The sequence below is a fragment of the Acomys minous genome (assembly GCF_964271855.1).
Source record: "Acomys minous genome assembly, chromosome: 5".
Lineage (NCBI taxonomy): Eukaryota > Metazoa > Chordata > Mammalia > Rodentia > Muridae > Acomys > Acomys minous.
Window position 1 is genome coordinate 129,893,029 of NC_140494.1, and position 21,260 is coordinate 129,914,288.

General features: G+C 45.1%; 1 protein-coding gene across 1 annotated transcript in view; it reads left to right on the plus strand.

The window, feature by feature from the left end:
* Nucleotides 1-14,393: 14,393 nt before the first annotated feature.
* The window catches only part of ADAM10 (ADAM metallopeptidase domain 10), a 103,282-nt gene continuing 96,415 nt past the window's right edge, over nucleotides 14,394-21,260 (plus strand). The window contains exon 1 of the mRNA XM_084782737.1: nucleotides 14,394-14,677. Within this exon, the coding sequence (XP_084638863.1) occupies nucleotides 14,623-14,677 (55 nt within the window). The 5' untranslated portion in view covers nucleotides 14,394-14,622. The remainder of the gene's footprint in view (nucleotides 14,678-21,260) is intronic.

The window sequence follows — 21,260 nt, forward strand, 5'->3', positions numbered from 1 at the left end:
AACAATAAATTTAATAATAATTAATATTGTTATTCTGCTAGTGTTCAGGGCTGTCTTTCTGTTTAGCCCTAACTAGCCTGTAGCTCAGGCTAGCCTCAAGCTTGCTGCAACCCTCCTGTCCCTGCCTTGCAAGTGTTGCAATAACAGGTGTGAACCACCATATCTGGCTAAAATTATAATTTTGTTTATTTTGTGTTGCCGGGAATTGAACCCGGGGCCTCCTGCTTACTAAGCACAGACTATACAACTAAGCTATATCTTGGCCTTTGATTATTTTTGTTCTCTTTTGTTTTAGGCTAGCCTAGGCTAGCCGCATACTCTTGGCCTTCCAATCTCAGTCTCCCACCCGGGTACTGTGATTACAGGCATGGGCCATCACTCTTGGCTCTAGTCTAGTCAAACCATGTTTTGGTTTTTTTGTTGTTGTTATGCTTTGTTTGTTTGGTTTAGCTACACCACAGATTTTCTAGATATCATATCAGAAAACTCAGCATTGTCTCTGCACCCTTTATTTTGTTCCTTCTCCCTGTGCCCATCTCTGGTCCTTATTCCTTTACAAGTAGTGTAATAGCCGGGCGTGGTGGCGCACGCCTGTAATCCCAGCACTTGGGAGGCAGAGGCAGGCGGATCGCTGTGAGTTTGAGGCTAGCCTGGTCTACAAAGCAAGTTCAGGACAGCCAAGGCTGCCTCACAGAGAAACCCTGACTCAAAAAACCAAAAAATCAAAACCAGCAAACAAAAACCCAAACAAGTAGTGTATTCCAGTTGCACTCCAGCCTATGGTCTTTCCTCCACACATGTCTGAAAAAAAGACTATAATTCAAAAGTTTTGCTCTTACGAGGTTGACGTACTACTAATAAATAAGTTGGTGGTTCTTGAATTATTTGGGGTTCTTTAGGGGAACAGAACTTATAGACTGTAGGGATATTTAAAAAGGGATTAACTAGAGTAGCACATGACCGAGAGGGCTGAGGTGGTCCAACATGTCTGCAGGCCGGAGAGACCGAGAACGGGGTAGGTGTTCAGTCAGTCTGCCGCCGAGGGGCACCTGCAGAGACCCGAGTCTGCAGTCCACACTGGAGCCTGAGGAACCTGGTGACAGCAAGGCACCAGAGGAAGCCGGAATCTTCTGCGAGAAGTGCAGGCAGGCAGCGCAGCCTCTTCCTTAGACCTCCTCATATCTAGGTCACCCACCGGATAGGTGCTGCCCGCTCTGTGGAGGCGGGTCCTCGCAGTTAGCCCTTTCAGGAAATGGTTTCACACACTTCCATGCCATTCAGTGTATTCCAGACCCGATCGAGCCGACAGCCGAGCGTAACCATCACACAAACCACAGTTGGCCGCATCAAAAGGAGCCCTGAACAGGGCATGGACCGTGCTCGGGGCGTATGTGCCTTAGCTCTACCTCATTTAGTTTTCAGTGCAACATATGTGAGTTAAAACTCTGGCTTTTCCTGGAACTCAGCGGCCCTGGCTTTGGCCCTCGGCTGCTTGCAGACACCCCAGCTTCCTGCAAAGTACATCCCCAGCTCCATTATTTCCTCGCGCCCCCATGAGGAGCCCTGCACCTGTTCAGAAACAAATCCAAGGCTGCGGTAATGGACCAGGTGCTGCCTCTGCTCCACGCTGCTTCAGCAGATGCTCCTCTGTCCTGGCGACGCGAGAGGAGACAGAGAAACGACCTTATTTTTCCTTTTAGTGTAGCCCTCATATGCTATAATATTAGTGAGATGGTTCTCTCAATTGCACTCATATAATCTTTTTTTAAAATGGGACCTAGATGGGAACCTGGATATTACAGATTGTATCAGGAATGAATCCAAGGAGTATATTCCATCACTTTAAAAACGTACTACCCTAGTCGTAAGCCAGTTCATTATTAGATCAAGTTTAATTGTGCCTGCTTACTTCTTTTCACGGGACTTCTCTCTCAAGAAGGGGGCAGGGGTGCGGGGATGGGAAGTCCTGCTAAGCGTCTGAAGTGTGTAGCCCATTGGTAAAGTGTGTACTTAGCATGCATGAGGCTCAGGGTTCGATTCCAGGATGGAAACAAATAAACAAGAGCCTGTCTTGCTAACCTCCCGGTTTACCAGGTTACTGTCAGCTCTGGTGCAGTGATCCCCAAAGTATGGGTTTTGGGATTGGCAGAGCCAATGTCACCTTAGGATGATTGTCTTAGGGACGAGAGTGAAAGTGCTGATGAGTGGTAGAGCCCTTGCCCTGAGTAGGCATTGGGCCTGAGGGTGCGGCTCAGTTGATAGAGTGATAGAGTGCGCACGTGAGGGCCTGAGTGGCATCCCCAGCAACGTATAGAACAGGGTTGTAGTCTCAGTACTTGGGTGGAAGCAGGATTGGGAGTCGAAGGTTAGTTTGATAGTAAGTTGTCGGTTTGCTTAGGTTATGTGAGATCCTGTCTTAAAACAAAATAACCAAAACTGGTGATCACCACTACCCTAGGAGTAAGGCCAGTTAAAAAACAGGGCTGGAGAGACAGCTCAGAGGTTAAGAGCACTGACTGCTCTTCCAGAGGTCCTGAGTTCAATTCCCAGCGACCACATGGTGGCTCACAATCATCTGACGTTCTCTTCTGCCCTGCACGTGTACATGCAGGCAGGCACTCTATACATAATAAACAATAAATCTTTAAAAAAATATAAGCTGGGGGTAGTGGCGGACGCCTTTAATCCCAGCTCTTGGGAGGCAGGCAGATAGCTGTGAGTTCGAGGCCAGTTTGGTTTACAAAGTGAGTCCAGGACAGCCAAGACTGCATAGAGAAACCCTGTCTCGAAAAACAAAACAAAACAAAAAAACTGGACATGGTAATGTATCCGTGTAATCCTAGCACTTTGGAAGTAGTTTTGCGATTCTGTCTCTATCTCAAAAACAAAACAAGTAGGCCAAAACCAAACCAAACCAAACTAAAAAATAAGAAAAATAAAAAAACCAGATATGAACCAGCTTGGTTTTCTAGTTTTTGGCAACGCCTCCCATGTCTGCTTAGAGGAGGCGCTGTCAGACTTCTGTGTTAGTCCTTCTCAAGAATCAAGATGGCCAAATCCCATTCAGATGTGCTTTGGGACTCCACCCCGGAACTGTGACCCAGAGGAATTGGAGAAAAGCCCAGGGACATGCGACTCTGACAAGCGTGCAGAGTGATTCTTTTGCAGGGAGTGCCCTGGTCTGTGCACAGAGAAGCATTGGTCTGCAGCAGTGTCGGATAGGAAGCAAAGCACTCATACACAGAGAACTGGAAAAGAAAAAAAATCAGATTAAAAAAAGATGCATATAGTAACAGTTATGATGCATTTGGTTCATAATTACAATGAGACACATCTCCATAATTAATTGTTTATTTAAAACGGTTGTTTGGGGGCACATAGAATGAGGAATGGAGCCCACTGGGCTAGGATTAGAACCTGCTTCACCTGTTCACTAACTTTCTAAGTTTGGGAAGGCCAATTTACTTAACTTTAGTTGTTACTCTTTGTAAAAGGAAACAAACAAACAAACACCCTCCCCCCCCAAATAGAAAGAAAAAAGAAATGAGGAAGGAAGAAAAGAATGGGCAGGCACTGAGGCAGTTGGTAGAGTGTCTGCCTAGCATGCAGGAAGACCTTGCATTTGATTTTTGTTTGTTTGTTTGTTTGTTTTCTTTTTTGAGACAGGGTTTCTCTGTGTAGCCTTGGCTGTCCTGGATTCACTTTGTAGACCAGGCTGGCCTCGAACTCAGAGTGATCCACCTGCCTCTGCCTCCCAAGTGCTGAGATTAAAGACGTGTGCCACAATGCCCGGCGGTGCCCTTGGATTTGAACCCAGGAGTTCAAATGCATGCCCATAATCCCAAAATCCCAGTATTTGGAAAGTAGAGGCCACAGAATTAGAAATTTAAGGCCATACACAGCGACATAGGAAGTTTGAGGCTAGTCTCAACTACATTTAAGTATAGTCAAAACAAAAAACAAAAAACAAAACCAACAACAACAAAAAACACCAAGGGATAACATTAGCTTAAATGATTTTATTGTATTTTTCTTGTTAGATTTATTTTTATCTGTGTACTGGCAGGATTTCACATATGTGCATGCTTGCTGAGGCCAGAAGAGGGCATCAGAGTCCCTGGGACTGGAGTTACCGGTGGTTGTGAGGTCCAGGACAAAGGTCCTGGGAGTCACATTTAGGTTCTCTGGAAGAGCAGGAAGTGCTCTAAAGCACTGAGCTATCTCCCCAGCCCATGTTAAATTGTTTTATAAATTAAATGGGAACCCAAGGCAAACGATTTATAAATTATGAACAGCTGTTTAATTGTGACTGTTGTGGTAACCAGGATAAAACCCAGGACGTTGCACATGCTAAGCAGGTGCTTTCCTCCTGAGCTATACCTCTGGCTTAAACACATTATCATCATCATCATCATCATCATCATCATCATCATTGTTATTATGGCTGCCAAACTAGTAGCAATCTATTTGGAAAGATACAGCACAAACACATATATAAAACAAAATAAAAACATGACACTTGTAGGCAATGTAAAAAAAACTGTGAAGTGATAGGAATTAAATCATCAATAATAATCAAACATCGCAAGTAAAGCTAGGCATGATAAAAAATGCCTGTAATCCCAGTACTTGGGAGATGCAGGTCTGAGAATCAGGAGTTCAAGGTCGTCCTTAGCTACGTAACAAGTTGTAGGCCTGCTTGGGATACGCGAGGCCCTAGCTCAAAGGCCTTCCCACTCCCCAAATGAAAAATCTGAAGAAATAGAAAAAGAATCAACATACCTATTTGTAATAGTGCCTCAGGAGATTGGGTTATTTATATTTTAAAAATTTATTTAAATGTTTAAAAATAAAGGTTAGGAGTGAAGGTCAGGGGTAGAATGCTTGCCAAGTGTGTGTGAGGTCCTGAGGGTGAATCTCAACACAGAATGAATACATAATAAAAAAATAACTAGAAGCCAGGCAGTGGTGGCGCACTCCTGTAATCCCAGCACTCGGGAGGCAGAGGCAGGCAGATCGCTGTGAGTTCGAGGCCAGCCTGGTCTACAAAGCGAGCCCAGGACAGCCAAGGCTATCACAGAGAGACCCTGTCTTGAAAAACAAATACAAACAAACAGAACGCGTCAAGTGCTTGAGGAAGACACTTGATGTTGAGCTATGGTAGGACATTTGCATACATGTAAATAAGCAAAAGAAATAAAGTAAGGCCTTGAAATAAAACCAAAGCCTTTTTGGGAATTACCAGAAGGGGAACGGTGATGAATGTGATTCTGGAGATTGTCCCAGTGCAGGTGGGTCTGTCACTGTGTGCTTTTAGTCACCATAGAGCTCCTGAGCAGGTGCGTGCCCTGATATCTACCTGCCTGAGCCTTAGATAACCTCCACTGTGCCATGGCAAGTTGGCCACCTGGGTAGCTGGATAGTAAAATCACTTAGTGCATTTTTTTCTTTCTTTCTTTCTTTTTTTTTGCACCAGTGACTTATTCATTAAGCCACTTTCAAGTATCACTCAGCTTCCCAGCTGCTCAAGTATTGATAACAAAGATAATATGAAAGTCTATGTGAAGATGCTTTAAATAGTTTTGTTTTGCTTGTTAGTTTGTTTCTGAGGCAAAGTCTCAATATATAGCTCTGGCTGACCCAGACCTGGGGCTGATCCTACTGACTCTGCTGGGATTACAGGCCTACAACATGACCGTGCCTGTAATATTTAAAGACACATTTCCTAAGAGTTTACTCTCGTTCCTTAGTCCTGGTTAGTTGGCAAATTCAAATAGTGCTGAGAAACGGGGCTGGTAAGATGGATTAGTGAAAAGACAATTGCCACCAAGCCCGATGCTCTGAGTTCAAGCCCCAGAGCCACACAGTGGAAAGAAAGAACTTAGGAGTTGTCCCTGCTCTCCACTCATTTGCTGTGGCGTATCAGCACTCACACACACACACGTAAAACAAACAAATAAAAATTCTGTTTAAAGTCAAGTCTGTGGACCTTCAAAGCTAAGAGGCGGGGGTGAGGGTGTGGCTCAGGGGTGGCACAACATGTGCTTATCATGCGTGAGGCCCTCTAAAGCAACAGGCCAACCAAAGCGAAGAAGTAGGTTTTGGACCATAGCAACACATCTCCGTTTACCAAGTAATGCCAGAGTCTAGACTACAAGACTCAGAGTTAAGGTTGGATTGGAAAGGGTGATACTGGGTGATGATGAAGGACAGAAAACAGGTGAAGGACGAAAGAGTTACAAAAGAGGATTTGCAGCTGTTTTTCTAGCTTTAACTGTGCTGTAGGTTTTTTCTTTTCTTTCTTTCTTTTGGTGGCTGAGCACATACAGTGTAGTTGATGGTAAAAGTGGAAAAGTCAAAGCAAAGCTTAACAGCTTCAGAGTGGCCACTCGGATCGCATAGAAGTTCGTTAAGGTGTGCGCTTTTGGGCAAGCGCTTGTTGGGCTACATTGATCTGGTTGTATCATTTTTTTGTTTGCAAGTTCTACACACACACACACACACACACACACACACACACACACACACACTTAGGTTGGAAGCCTAGTGTATTAGTCACTCTCTTTTCTCATTGCTGTGACGAAATACCTGACAAGAAGCAACCTGTGGAAAGAAAGATTTATTTTGGTTCGTGGTTTGAGAGGTGCAGTCTGTCAAGGAAGGCATGGTAGCAGGGACGGATGACTGGTCACATTGTGTCCTCAGTCACGAAGCCAGGAGAGATGAACGCTGATGCTCCCGTGCCTTCCTCCCTGCCCATTTTTATTTGAGTGCTGCCCGCGCTTGGAGTAGATTTCCCTCCCTCAGTTAAACCTCTCCGGGAACATCATCACAGAAACCCCAAGGCATGTTCCAAACCAAGCTAAGTCAGCCATGACAATTAGCTGTCCCACTTGCTATGCCTCCCTTTCTGTGGAATGGATGATAGCTTATCTGTCTCACATCGTCATAGCAAAGAATAAACAAGACCGTGGGTACCCAAGTGTCTGTTAACACACCAGGGCTATGATTTGAGCTACTCATAGTAGGAACAGAAGGAAGGTTTGTTGCGTTTCGGAACAACGATGGTCTCCCGTTCTGTAAGGCTTTGCGGTCCTCTGCCTTCGCCTCAGTGCCTTGCTCCCTGTTGATGTCATGGTAATAATAGAGTTTCCAGGACGTGACACATGCTTAGCTGCAGAAGAAGGGTTTAAAGTAAAAGGCGTTTTGGACTAGAATGTGATCGCGATTACTTGAGCCAGAGAAATATAAGCAAAATCTCCAAGGGCTGTTTGGAGATTGATCTAGTTTCTAAAAACAAAGGGTCATACAGGCAGTTAACTGATGGGAACACTGAGTACCAGAGTGATACAAGACAAGCCCAGTCCAAAGAGGGCAGTATCTCCTCAGTTCCCACAAGGAACGCAGGACCAAGGTCTGCTTAGGATGATGCCTTGTGCCTCCAGAGCTCCTACTTGTTGGATGAGAATGAATAACGGACTTTTGTTTCTGTTTTTTTTTTTTTAAACCACTTCAAAGCTAACTAAGATGTCTCTGAGCCTAATGTGCTCCCCAAGCCACCAGGCTGTGCTCGCAGCTGGGGAGGCTAGGTGGGCGCTGTGAAAAGGAAATGAGGACAGAAAGCGCGTTGGCGGGAAAGCTGGAGATGTTTTTAGTTACCGAGACTTGACCAGTTTAGCTGAATGGAGGGGAACAGGGGAAGAAAGATGGGTCCACAGACGGATGAGGAATGTCTGTGGAGGAGTTGAAGTTTTGAGTAAGGAACTAGGATCTTAGGCAGGAAGATGTCATTTCCAATTTTTTGAATAAAGTACTCAAAGTTAGTCTACACAAGTATTGACATTTAATAAGTATGTGTTGGGACACTATACACTACACTGTGTGGCTCTTACCAAAACTCCTGTGTGAGTCAGATTTGTCTTTGAGGATCAGGGAAAGTGTGATTATAACTCAGCATTACAAATGCTTGACTAGATGTGGAAGTCCCTGGGTTAATACACACACAGACACACACACAGACACACACACAGACACACACACACACACACACACACACACACACGATGGAGGTGGGGTGGGAAGGGGATATTTGATTTATTTTTGCAGTCTGGGGATTAAATCCAGAGCAATGTGTATGCTAGGTTAGCACAGCACCACTTGACCCAGGACTAGTATTTTAAATAAACAAATACAATTTGTTAAGTGTACAACAGAGGTATATAGATGGGAGATACTCACTCCTTTCTAGTAGAGAAGTTAATAAGGATTTTAGGGAAGGGAAGGCGCCTTAGCCATATGTCATAGGGATTCTGCCTCTGCGATAAAACACCATGCCTGCCAGCAGCTCGGGGAGAGAAGGGCTGATTTCATTTGTACCTTCCACAACACAGTTCTTCACTGGATGAACTCAGAGCAAGAACCTGCAAGCAAGAACTGATGCAGAGAAAGACCACTGCTTACTGGCTTGCTTGCCCCATGGCTCATTCAGCCTGACCTCTGGAAAAAAAAAAATCCAGAAACACCAAGCACAAGGGTGGGATGGCCAGGTGAGTTGGACCTGCCACACCCATCATCAACCAAGAAGATGAGCCACGGGCTTGCCCATGGGCCGATGTGGTGGGAGCATTTTCTCAACTGATCTCTTCCAAAATGCCCTGGCTTGTGTCAAGTTGACATAAAAACCAGCCAGGTGCACTATATCTCAATTCTGCCCCTGTGTATTTTAAAGGAAATGGATGCTCAGCCCCTACCCCCTGTGCTTAGAATGAAGCCTAGGATCTATCGTATGCATGTTAGGCAAGCTCTGCCATCTCTGCTGATGAGCTATATGCCAGGCCGGAAATGGATACTTTTAAGGGCCTGTCGTTGTAAACAACATATTTCATTAGGCTCCAGAAGTGTATTTTATGCTCCCCACCAAATTCTTCTTTTACATGAAAAGTAAAATTCTAACAACAAACAAACAAACAAACAAACAAAAAACTGGATTAAGAAATGAATCACCAAGGAGGGCTCTTCCGGGCCTCACCTTGCAGACCATGTGGGCTGGATGGGAGAGAAGCTCCTTCTGGGTGGTAGAGCATGCGCAGAGGTGTTGAAGTGGGAAGTGGGTGGTGTGTGTTTGGGAAACTAACTGCTGCCGAACAGCGGCACATTGTCCTGATTAAAGCCAACGTGTTCTCCAGACGAGCCCAGCTTTGGCGGTCGGCTCTGTCACTGATGAACTTCTGACTTTGGGTGGATTATTTAAACTATTTAAACTTCCATTTCCTTACAAATGTCAGCTCCTGTAACTCTGATTTTGCCCTTGTTTCTTTTATTTTATTGCCTCTCTCTCCCACCACTCAGGGTGCTAGGTTGAACTTGGGATTACATGTGTGCCAGACAAGCCTGCTCCACTGAGCTAGCTGCATTTGCAGAGAAAAGAAGGAAGGGGTTTGGGTTGTAGCTCAAAGGCAGGACTGTATATACACCAGGCCCTGCCTTCAATCCCCAAGTCTAGAAAAGAAAAGAAAAAAAAAAAGACTTGATGACCTATTGGGATTGGGACATAGAAGGTTTGAGGAGGCTGACCTAGGGGTTTGGGTAAATTAGAGTTTATTGAGTGTGGTGTGGCTGTGTAACACCAGGGGATAGCTGGTGCACAAATATTACATACATAATTATAACAGATTTATCTAGAATTTTATAATGCTTACTATGTGTCATGCATTTGTCTTGGTGATTTACATCCATTTTTAAATTTTTTTTTAAATTTATCTTTTGGTTTTTTTGAGACAGGGTTTCTGTGTGCAGCCCTGGCTCTCCTGGAACTCACTCTATAAACCAGGCTGGCCTTGAACTCAGAGATCCACTGCCTCTGCCGCCGCTCCCTCCCCCACCCCGGGGCTGTTTCCTGCCTATTAAATTTTTTAACTCTGGTAGCAATCTTCTTTGGTGGGCAGTACTATTCTCCCAGTCGTGTAGATTAGGAAATCGAGACCTAGGTGCCCTTAAAAAGGATCTAAGTTTTTCATCTTACTATTTTATGTACATGAGTGCTGTTCTTGCATATGTGTCTGTGCACATGCATTCCTGGTGCCCTCAGAGGCCAGAAGAAGGTCCTGGCTCTCCTATTATTAGAGTTATAGACTGTTTTAAGCCACCATGTAGAAGCTGGGAATCCAACCTAGCTCCTCTGTAGAAGCAGCCAACCCCTGAGCCATTACTCCAGCCCCTTAGTCTAGATGCCTTTGCCTTAGCCAAGAGCACATGTTTAGGAAAGCAACGCAGTAAACATATGGATAGAGCTGGGGCTTGGGACAGAGGTCCAAGAAAATCAGCTGACTACATGCTAAGATCCAGAGTAGAATTTAGAACAAGGCAGGCTCCAGGCTCTATTTCCATGGGGTTTATAGCCTATTTATAGTCACATGAGGGTCGTAAGTAACCAAGGAAGTGAAGGATAAGAAAGAAAACCAAGGCAGCTGGGCGTGGTGGCGTATGGCTGTCATCCCAGCACTCAGGAGGCAGAGGCAAGTGGATCTCTGTGAGTTTGAAGTGAGCCTGGTCTACAAAGTGAGTCTAGGACAGCCAAGGTGACCCAGAGAAACCTTGTCTCAGAAAAAAATAACAAAAAGACCACCACCAGCAAAAAAACAAAAAACAAAAAAACAACAATAACAACAACAAAAAAGAAGAAGAAGAAGAAGAAGAAGAAGAAGAAGAAGAAGAAGAAGAGGGGGAGAAAGAAAGAAAAAAGAAAGAAAACCAAAAGATCAATCTCAAGTCCCGAGGTCCAGTAATACTTAAGGGGCAGAGAGAAGAAAGGCCCAGGGAAGACACACAAAGCCAGGAGGAAAGCAAGAAGAGAACTTTGTAAGAGGGAGTTTTAACGTGTCAGATATCCAAGCTGCCCGGTAAGAGGAGGGCTGACGGTGTCCGCTGGCCTTGACGACTGACAGATGTTCGATGGCTCTGGCAAGAGTGGCTTTAGGAATGACGAGGCGGCGGCATCCAACTGCTGTACATCAGGGTGCGGCTGGAAGGCAGGAGAAACTGGAGAAGGGAGATGAGCTTGTCCTGTGTCTGACTAAGCAAGACAAAGCAACTGTATAAACCCAGATGAGAGCAGAGCGGGAAGGTCGAAGGCTACGAGAAATGTATGCAGTGTGAAGTAAGAGTTGGTGACTGGCCACGGGTGACAATGTAAGACTCTAAGCTCATCCCACTTTTTCTTTTGTTAAAACATTCATTTTTTTTTTTTTTTTATGTGTATGAGAGTTTTAAAAGCCTGCATGTCCGGGCACCATTTGTCTGCCTGGTGCCCTCGTAGACCAGAAGAGGGCATCTGATTGCCTGGAACTGGAACTGCAGATGGTTGTGAATTGTCACTTGGATGCCGGGAATTGAACTCTGGGTCCTCTGAAGAGCAGCCAGTGATGCGGAGCCACTGAGCCAACTCTCTGGAGCCCCTGATCCTATTCTTCTCACCCCTGGTTCCCGAGAGAATGGAGACGCTGTCACCAGAGGATGGGGATGAAATATATTCCTGAGGTTGGCAAGGCAAGGAAACATCAGTAGGCGGTTTAGTAGGCTTTGAAAATTTAAAGGTAATTGTTGGGTTGGAGTTGTAGCTCTGCTGTAGAGTGCTGGCCTAGCATACATAAAGCTCTAGATTTGATTCTGAGCTCCATGCAGTTCCAGCACTCAGGAGTTAGAGGCAAGAGAATCAGAAGTGCAAGGCTGTCCTCTGCTACGGCCAGTATTGGGCTTATGTCTATGCAGCAAGCATCTTTCTTTAGTATCCTTTATGGCCCATTACTACAACTTAAGGGTGGCTTTAATGGGCTAGGCCTTAAAAAAAAGCAAAACAAATAAAACTGTTATTGTCAGCATCAAAATTGTCATTATTGATGAAGAAACAATGTTGCTAAAGTAATTCTTGGAGCAGGTGGGTTGTACAAACTTTATGACCTGAGTCACTTGGATCCCAAATAAAGGTGGAAGGATAAGGCTGACTCCATAGTTATTCTCTGACCTCCACACGCTTATTGTGGGCCATGTCCCACTCAAATACACACACACACACACACACACACACACACACACTCAAACACACACACACACACTCAAACGCTCAAACACACTCTCACACACACACTCAAACACACACACACACACTCAAACGCTCAAACACACACTCTCACACACACACTCAAACACACACACTCACACACACACACACTCAAACACACACACACTCAAACACACACTCTCTCTCACACACACACTCACACACATACTCTCTCTCACACACACACTCAAACACATACACACTCAAACACACACACTCAAACACACACACACACACACACACACACACACAGACACACTTTCTCTCACACCCACCCACCCATACATACACACACACACTCCCCCCACACAGAGCTAAAATAAAGAATCACTTCTTTCCACTAGATATTTGTTTGAGGAAGGAAATGGTATTTATGTATTTTATTTAACACACAACAATTATTATCTGCTAGGTACTTGTAATTGCTTTACACTGTTAGCTAATCTGAATTTAACCCATCAAAAATAGTTCCAAAAGGCAATTTTAATTTTTACAAGGGAAATGTTGAGGTTACAAAGATTTTTGAAGAAACCTGGCCAAAGTACATCAGCTTGTAAGTGGCGGGGGTGGGAGTCAAACTCAGGCAGGTTTGTGATGGATGGCATAGATGCAGACCGCATCTCATTACATTGTTCACTTTTCACTTGCAAAATGCCAGCGATGGAATTAGGACTTCAAGCAAAGTCACGGCCCAAACTTGGAACATGAAAGTGTCATTCATTATGATGTGGGAGTATAGTGCTATCAGGCTTCCCAAGGAAAAGAAACAGCACCTTAAGCTGTAAAGTTCAGCGACTACTTTGAATTTACAAATAAAGGGCTCTTTGCCTATGACCGTTGGAATTGCTTATATATAATATTGCCTAACACCAAACATGTCACAAAGATGGATTAATAACTCAAAACTTCTCATGACAGCAAGCATGCAAGGGAGAAGAAGAAAGCACATGTGACGAGCAACACGGCTGCGGGCACCTTCCGGAAAAGCAGATACTTTAAGAAAGAAAAAGCAGCAGCGACGTTCAGTCATCCTGTGTTGATTTCAGATACTTCTGTAGAAGTGAACGGGCCGGGTAACGGTGATGCTAACGGGAGCTTCTGGCTGTGGTATTGCGCTTGGTAATGTGAAGCGAAATAGGAATACATTTCTCAAAACAATTAAGAAAGCAAGCATACTCCTTAAACAAGGTGTGGATGTCTATAATCCCGCGAGGGAAGATGGGAGGCAGGAGGACCCGAAATTCATCACTGGCCGCACGACAAGTCAAGGAATAGCCTGGGATCCATTAGTTGAGGGATGGGAGAAGAGGAAGGGAAAAAGTGTATTTGTTTTTCATTTTTGTTTTATCTAACGGACCACATTTGACTTAACAATGTAGGTTGAAAGAAAGTATATAGGGCAGAAGGAAAAGAATCACAATTTATCCTTATTATCAGTAATATAAACTCATATTCTTAGAGTCAACCTGAGCAGAATAATTAACTGGCATCAAGAAGTTGTAGTTCTTGAATACGAGTGTGAATAATGAAAATGAGTTACTGGGAAACCAAATGCCAGCTTTGTAGAAGTTGGCGTGAAGGTGGTATGAGAGGAGCAGACCAACAAAGGGGCATTTTCTGAGCTGGAGATTAAGGACCACCGTCATTTTATTTATTTTTTTACTATGGCTAAGGCCCAGTGTGTGACATAAATTTGTTAGTGGTTTTCGGGAAACTACCGCTTTAGGGCATTTCTTCTTCCTGTCGGATCTTTCCTCATGCGTTCCCATCACAGCTGTCTATTCCGGCCAAGAATCAGCGCTTACGCGGACTGCTTTTGTTTACTTGGCAGCTGCGGAGCTTCAAGAGAGGCAGAAAAAGAAGCAACGAGAACCTCAAACCTGTCGTTTTCTGGTGGCTGAGAAGCCCAAAGCCTCGAGAGCCTCAGGGTGAGGACGTGAGCCCCACGGACAGCCCTTAACAGCTGGGAGGACCAGGCAGCACTTTCACAAGGAAAAGGGCACTCCTACCCGGGGCAGTGGGCGGGGCCTCGCACGGCCCCGCCCCCCAAGGCCAATCCCAGCTCTCCGCCAGCGGACAGGAAGCAGCGGCCGGGGACGCCCGCCTCGGTGCGCATGCGCGTCATCCCGGGGCGCCGGGAGGGAGCGGGGCGGGACGGGAGGCAGGGGCGCGGCCTCGCGAGTGCATTGGGTGCGGGCGCGTCACGTGGCGAGGAAGGAGGCGGAGGGCCCGAGGCTCAGGGAAGGGGCCGAGACCAGGCGGAGAGCGAGGGCAGGGAAGCGGGGAAGGGAGGAAGGAAGAGGCCGAGGGGGGGAGAGGGAGGGCCCTGTTTTGGCGGAGCGGGGTGCGCGGCTGGGCCCCTGAAGTGGAGCGAGAGGGGAGGCGCTTCGCCGGTTCCGCCGCCGCCGCCGGAGAGGCTCGTCGTCGGGACCCAGCGTCGGCTCGCCGGGCTCCCCTCAGGATCGATGCACCGCGCTTAACCCGTGAGGAGGCGGCGGCCGCGGAAGATGGTGTCGCCGACAGTGTTAATTCTGCTCCTCTCCTGGGCTGCGGGGCTGGGAGGTGAGACACGACCCCGGGGCGGCGCTCCCGGGGGGCCGCGAGCGGCAACGCCGCGCCGAGCGGAGCCGGGGCCCGCGCGTGCCAGGGCTCCCCCGGCTCCTGTCAGCTCCCCCCGGCTCGCCTCGGCCGACCCCGGAGCCGCGCTCCCCCGCGCGCTATTGTCCCCCCGCGCGCCCCGACCGACCGCGCTCCCGCCGGCGGCGGCCCGAGCTGGCTGCGGAGCAAACCTTCCCCCCACCCACCCCGGGGCCAGGCCTTCCCCGCCCCCCACGGCCCCGGCGGCCCTGCCTTGCCCGGCTCCCCGCGCCGCTTCTCCCGGGAGCCGAGGAGCCCAGCCCGGCCGGGCCGCCCTCCCGCACTCCGCAGCCACCTCTGCCGTACCCGAGGGGTCCGAGCCCCGGGACCGCGCAGACTCGCCGCAAGTTGAGCGAGGTTGGCAGCGCGGCGCGAGCATTGTTCTGGAAGCGGGCGGGCGAGCGCGGCGATCCGGAGCGGATCCGGGCCCGGGTGTCGGGCGTCGGTGTGCGCGTCCCACCCGAGCGCCCTTCCCTCCCCTCCCGGTGGCGCTCGGGTCGGAGTGTTTGCAGCCAGCGCGCCGGAGGTTGTGTGTGCGTGTTTGTGCGTGTCCTGTCTTCTGTCGCCCCAGGGCAAGGCTTTGGCTGGTTTTTAGGGGAAGGGCAAGCCGTGTTAGAGTGTTCTTCGATCCATCAGTTTGCTTGATTTGAGCCCCTTAAGCAAGACAGACCTACCCTTCCCGAGCAGTTTTCTTAAAACTCTCAGGTGGGGCAGGCATACCCGCGTAGTCAGAGGGTTGTCAAAAAGGTGCTCCCTCCACCAGCAAATTGGAGTTCACAGTTGCTTAAAGTTTTTCCCCATGCTTCGGGTCTGAGAGACAGTGACTTTTTCATTTCCCAGTGTTTCCTAGAACAGGTTGCAAGCTGACTTGCCGCCCAACTAATCCTGATCGAACTTAGCTTGAAAACATTGAGTTGAACAAAACAAAAACAAAAACAAAAAATCTGAAACAGCCAGGGGTGCTTAGGGTGATTGTCAGCAGCCTAATTTGGTAATTTAGAAAATATCCCAGTGTTTTCTGTAGTGTATTGTTCGCGTTCATCCCTTTGTCTCATTGACTTACAACTGCAGGGCCCAGCCTATTTTTGTCCTGCTTTCTGCTTACTCTGAAGTTGGTTTTGTACTCAGACTTCTGTTGTCATTTTTAGTATTCATTTATTAGGTACACATTTTAGATGACAGCCACTAATAGATGCTTAGTTTTTTTTTTTTTAAAGAGCCAGGTTGCAGACCATGTGTAAAGAGCCTCTTTATTTAACATTTGTATTTCTTGCCAAAACACGACTTATAACCTTGGCTGTTTTCACTTCGTGATTATGGGCAGGAATTAGACACTTTTCTGTGCGGTAATAAAAACTAAGACAAACACAGGACACTGATTGATACCTGCTGATATAGACTGCTTTCTATTAAGGAAAGCTAATAGCAACTTAGCCTGATGTTTTGGGGAAAAAGTATATTAACAGAAAAATCATCGTGGGTGGAGATTTATTCAGGTCTCTGGAGTTTCTTACCGCACTAAGTAGTGGTTTAAAGGTCAGTTTTCATTGTGCATCTGTTAAAAACTTCAAAAAAACCCGAACCACCAAAGTTTTCTTCGCCTGAGAATTAATACCAAGATTGTAATACTTGGGTGTACGGGTATATTTATAATTTTGGGCTGTGGAATGTGCCCAGTGGCAGGTTCATAGCAAGGCCATGTAAGACTTTGGACTCAGCACCCCTAGTTTAAGGCAAAAAACAAACAAACAACCCAACAACAACAAAACACCTCTCCTGCATTTATTTGTAATTTATTGTACTACATGTTGTTGTTTTTAAAATCTAATCTGAACCAGGTAGAGCTAAGTGTGTACGTTTCTGTGATGCTTTGTAGGCTGGTGTGCACTCAGGCTTAGCAAATGTTGGCTTTAGTGCATGGGGAAGTTGACTGTTAGGTTAGGGTAGGTTGTGGAAGTTCAGAGAACTTTAAGCTGGAAATGATGTTCAGGTGTAACTGAACACTGTTGGCTGCCTTCATCTTGCCTGTTTGTTAATCGCTGTGAATTTTTTCTTAACTCTACATATGTGAGGGGTGGGAAGCTAGAAGGAGGCAGTAAAATGCTTAAGCACACAAAACAAGCTTTCCTAGTTTCCCCATCTACCTTAGCGTTTGTCCGGCCCTATGCTGTACTTGTGGAAGTATACCATGACAGTTTTAGAGTTTATGAAATGTCAGTGTAGAAGTACTCAGACAAACATACAAAATGCTTCTAAAGGTTATTTGTGGACTAGTAAATGGCTCAGTGGGTGGGAGCACTCGCCTTGAAAACCTGGGCTACCTGGCTTCTAGCCCCTATCCCTTGGTTGAAAGAGAGAACCAATTCCCAGAAATTGTCCTTCACACACATGCCCTGGTTTCTCGTGCCCTTACTCACACATGTACATCACATAATAATAATAATAATTAATAATAATAATAATAATAATTAATAATAATAATAATAATAAATAAAATATAAAATAGTTATTTGGAGACATGTTAGGAACTCATTTGGTGCTATCCTGACTAGCCAAAGAATTTTATGAACATGTGATTTTTAAAAATTATTTGCTTATATTGAGATGCTATGTTGCTAGGCTCTAACTCCAAGGCTCAACCTGCCTTCCTAGTAGCTGGGACTACAGATGCAGACCTTCATGCAGGCCTGACTGTTACTTTTAAGCACAGAAAGTGTGAAAGGGAAGGTCTCTCTTTTGAAAAATTGTTTTATGGGCGGTGGTAGGGCACACCTTTGATCAGAGCACCAAGGAGGCAGAGACAGATGGATCATGGAGTTCAAGGTCAGCCTGATCTACAGAGTTCCGGAAACCCTCTTTCAAAAAATCAGGAAAGGGGAAAAAAAAAAAAAGGAAAGATTATTTTGTTTGCTTGAGAACTCGGAAAGTATTAGTTACAGCAACAAATTAATCTTATGTTTGGCTTGATGAAGTCATCATGTATGTGGGGTGTGTGTGTGTGCGTGTGTGTTTAAATTTAAAAAATCTGGTGTAAATGCTTTGATATACATTCTACAGAAACAAACTTTCTGGACACTTAGCCCAAAGAACTTTTTAAACTAACTTTTTTTCCAGCTTCTGCCAGCAAGTAGGAGTATGGGAAGATACAGTCTTTTTGCCTTTGGCTCAGAGGACTTTTTGTCTTTTTAACTAGACTTTGAGAGTCCAGTACACTCTGACATCTAAACAAGGCCAATTTCAAGACCTCCCCAGCGATGGTGGTATTTCTTGCATCTGTGTATAGGACCTGTGTTGGCAGGTGGGGGGGGCATGGCCATGGCAGGCACTCCCTAGTCTCTGATGTACTTTGGATAACTTGCTCCATATAGTGTATATTATTGTATCTCTTTAACACAAAGTGTTGGATGGGGGAGTTCAGAGAACATTGCTCTGAGTTCATCATTCATTGAATACCGTTTAGGAGTTTCTCCTTTAAACATTTATGAAAATTAAACAAATTTAGGCTTAAAGGGATAATTTTTGTAGTATCTGCTAATTAGCAGATAATATTCAAACACAAGCCAGTGGGTTTTGTTTGTTTTTGTTTTGTTTTGGGTCCCGGGGATTGGATGCTGGGTCTCATAAATGCTGGGCAAGTTCTCTGCTACTGAACCGCATTCCCAACCTCCCTTGGCCGAAGCACACTTTTCTGTTTTACACAGAGCCTCACTAAGCTCCCAGGCTGGCCTTGAGTTTGGAATTCTTCTGAGTAGTTGGGATTACAGGTCTGTGCCAATAGGGCTGACTTACCTCAAACAAGAGAACTCTCAAAGGTTAGAATTTAACCACCTACTCTCTGTACCTCCAGACCTGCCTTTCGTTTTGTTTTTCTTTTCCTTCTTGAAACAGGCTCTCACTGGGTGGCCCACAGTGTTCTCAAATTTATAGTCTGTTTCAGTTTACCCAGTGTTGGGATTACAAATGCACTCCACCATGCCAGACTATATAACAACTTTATTTCTTTTGGGTGTGGTGGTACATGTCTCCAGTCCCAGCACTCAGGAGTCAGAGAGGCAAGTGGATTATCTGTGAGTTTGAGGCCAGCCTGGTCTATATAGTAAGTTCCAGTATAGCCAGAGCGACATAATGAGACCCTGACTCAAAAAAACAAAAACAAACAAACAAACAAAAAACCCAAAAGAACACAAAGAAAAACTCCCACAATTTTTTCTGTTTTGTTTTGTTTTAAATTGAAACAATCTTTTTAAAAAAGGTTTATTTTATGTGTATGAGTGTTTTGCCTGCATGTATGTTAGTAGACCACATGTGTGCTTGGTGCCAGACATTGGTGTTAGATTCTGTTAGACTTGGAATTACAGACAGTCACGAACCATCATGTTGGTGCTGGGAATCAAATCTGAGTCCTATGGAAGAGCAGCCAGTGCTCTGAATCACTAAGCCATCTCAGCCCCTAGACAATAGCATGTTTCTTGTCTAAAACAGACTTAATTCAGTCTTGTTTTGTTCTGTTTTTTAAATGATAAAAAATGTTTTGAGGTGGGGCCTTTCTTGTAGTTTCTGTGTATTTTTTTTCTAGGAAGTACTGAAATGGCTTGTTTACTATTCTTTTAAATTTATTGTAATTGCTTATGCTTTTTAGTATTATATTTAGTTTTAGCCATGTAACTTTTAAGTTTCTTGAGGAACTTGAGGATGTTATTTTTAGGGGCTGGGGGATCTGACCGTTGAAGCCTTTGCTGGCCATAGTCCAGGCTGCTCGGAAGCTCTTAGCCCTCCTGCCTTTGGTTCTGGAATGTTGGCATTACAAGTGTGTATCCCCAGCCAGGCTGCCATCTTAAGGTAGTTCCTATCAACCTCCCAGGAGAAAACTAAAAACATTCTCAACACTTGTATGTGAAGTGGGAGCCCTGACTCTTCTGTGGGATAAAGTAGATGACCTTTTTTCTTTTTAATGTTTTTTTTTTCTAATGTAGGTTTGGGTTTGTAGAGTTTAATCCTGAGGTTCTTTGCTTGGTTTCTGAACAACTGAGATATGGTGCTAAATATGCCATTTAAAGAGAGGAGGGTAGGATGGAAAGAGAAGCCATGAATGACCCGAAAGGCTTAGCAAACACTATGCTCTTTAATTTAGTTACAGATAGATGGTGTCCTGGGTCAGACTGGTGAATACTTAGCTTTAAGCTAATTTTGTAGATTACTGATAGAAATACAGACTTTAAAATGTTTACTATAATGTTCCCTGTAGTAATATAAACTGTAAATTGAAAAACTGTGTTTTCTCTACTTAAAAGGAAACGCAGTAAAAGCTAGATGGTAGAAGCTCTCACATTTGTTTTATTTATTTATTGTTAGGAGCTGTGCTGTATGGCCTGAAAGGCCTGCTAAATCAAGAAAATAAACATTTGCAAAGAAAAACAAAACAACAACAAAAAAGAGCTGTGCTGTAGTAACACTGTTACTCTAGTTTAGATTTTTAAAATTTGTGTTAAAGTTGAATTTCTACTGTTTCCCTTTTTACCCTTTTCCCCCCTTAGTATTGAGGATTGAACAGCTTTATCCCTGTGAGGAAAGCACCCTACTACTGAGAGTTATAACCCAATACCTTTTTAATATTTGGACTTTAAAAAGCGATTTACTTCTTTTCCGTGTGTGCGCGCGCGCGTGCGTGTGCGTGTGCGTGTGCGTGTGCGTGTGCGTGTGTGTGAGAGAGAGAGACACACACACACACACACACACACACGTGCACGTACTTGTTTGCATGCACATGTTACAGCACACTTACGCAGGTCAGGGGACCTTTAGATGTTCTCTCCTGCATTGTGGGTTCTGGGAACTGGGCTCAGATGTCAGCCTTTTGCTTCTGAGTCATTCGTTCCACTGGCCTTTCTTGATGAATAATTTTGAGACAAGGTCTCATTAAGTTGATCAGGCTGGCCTTGAACTCTTTCTGTAGATTAGAAGACCCGTGAACTGGTAATCTTTCTCAATAGTTTGAGTAGATAAGATTATCCGAGACCCAGGTAAGGTTAACTCTCCATCCCCACTTTTTTTCTTTCTTTGGTGTTGGAGACCGAAGTCAGGTCATTATTAACGTTCTACCACTGAGCTGTGTTCACAGCCCTGTGTTTTAATGATAATGTTTAGAAAAATTTGCTGAAGTTGGTGGGGTGTTTTGTTTGTTTGTTTGTTTGTTTGTTTTTCTTTTTTGTAAATACGGGTTGTGTTGCCCAAGTTAGCTTAAAGCTTCTGGACTCAAGTAATCTCTTGGGACTATAGCGGTGGGACTTACAGGCATATGCCCATATATATATGAATCATTGTGCCAGGCTGTGTGGGCACATATTTTACAGTGGTCTAGATTAAAACTAATCTGTGTGAGTCCCAGCAATATAGTTTGCATGCATGGAGACTGTTGGAGAGCAGGGCAAAAGTACTTAATAGCCATCTTGACAGATGCCTTTCAATCAGAGGTCATGTGATTGCTAATTGGGGAGATAAATTATAAAAT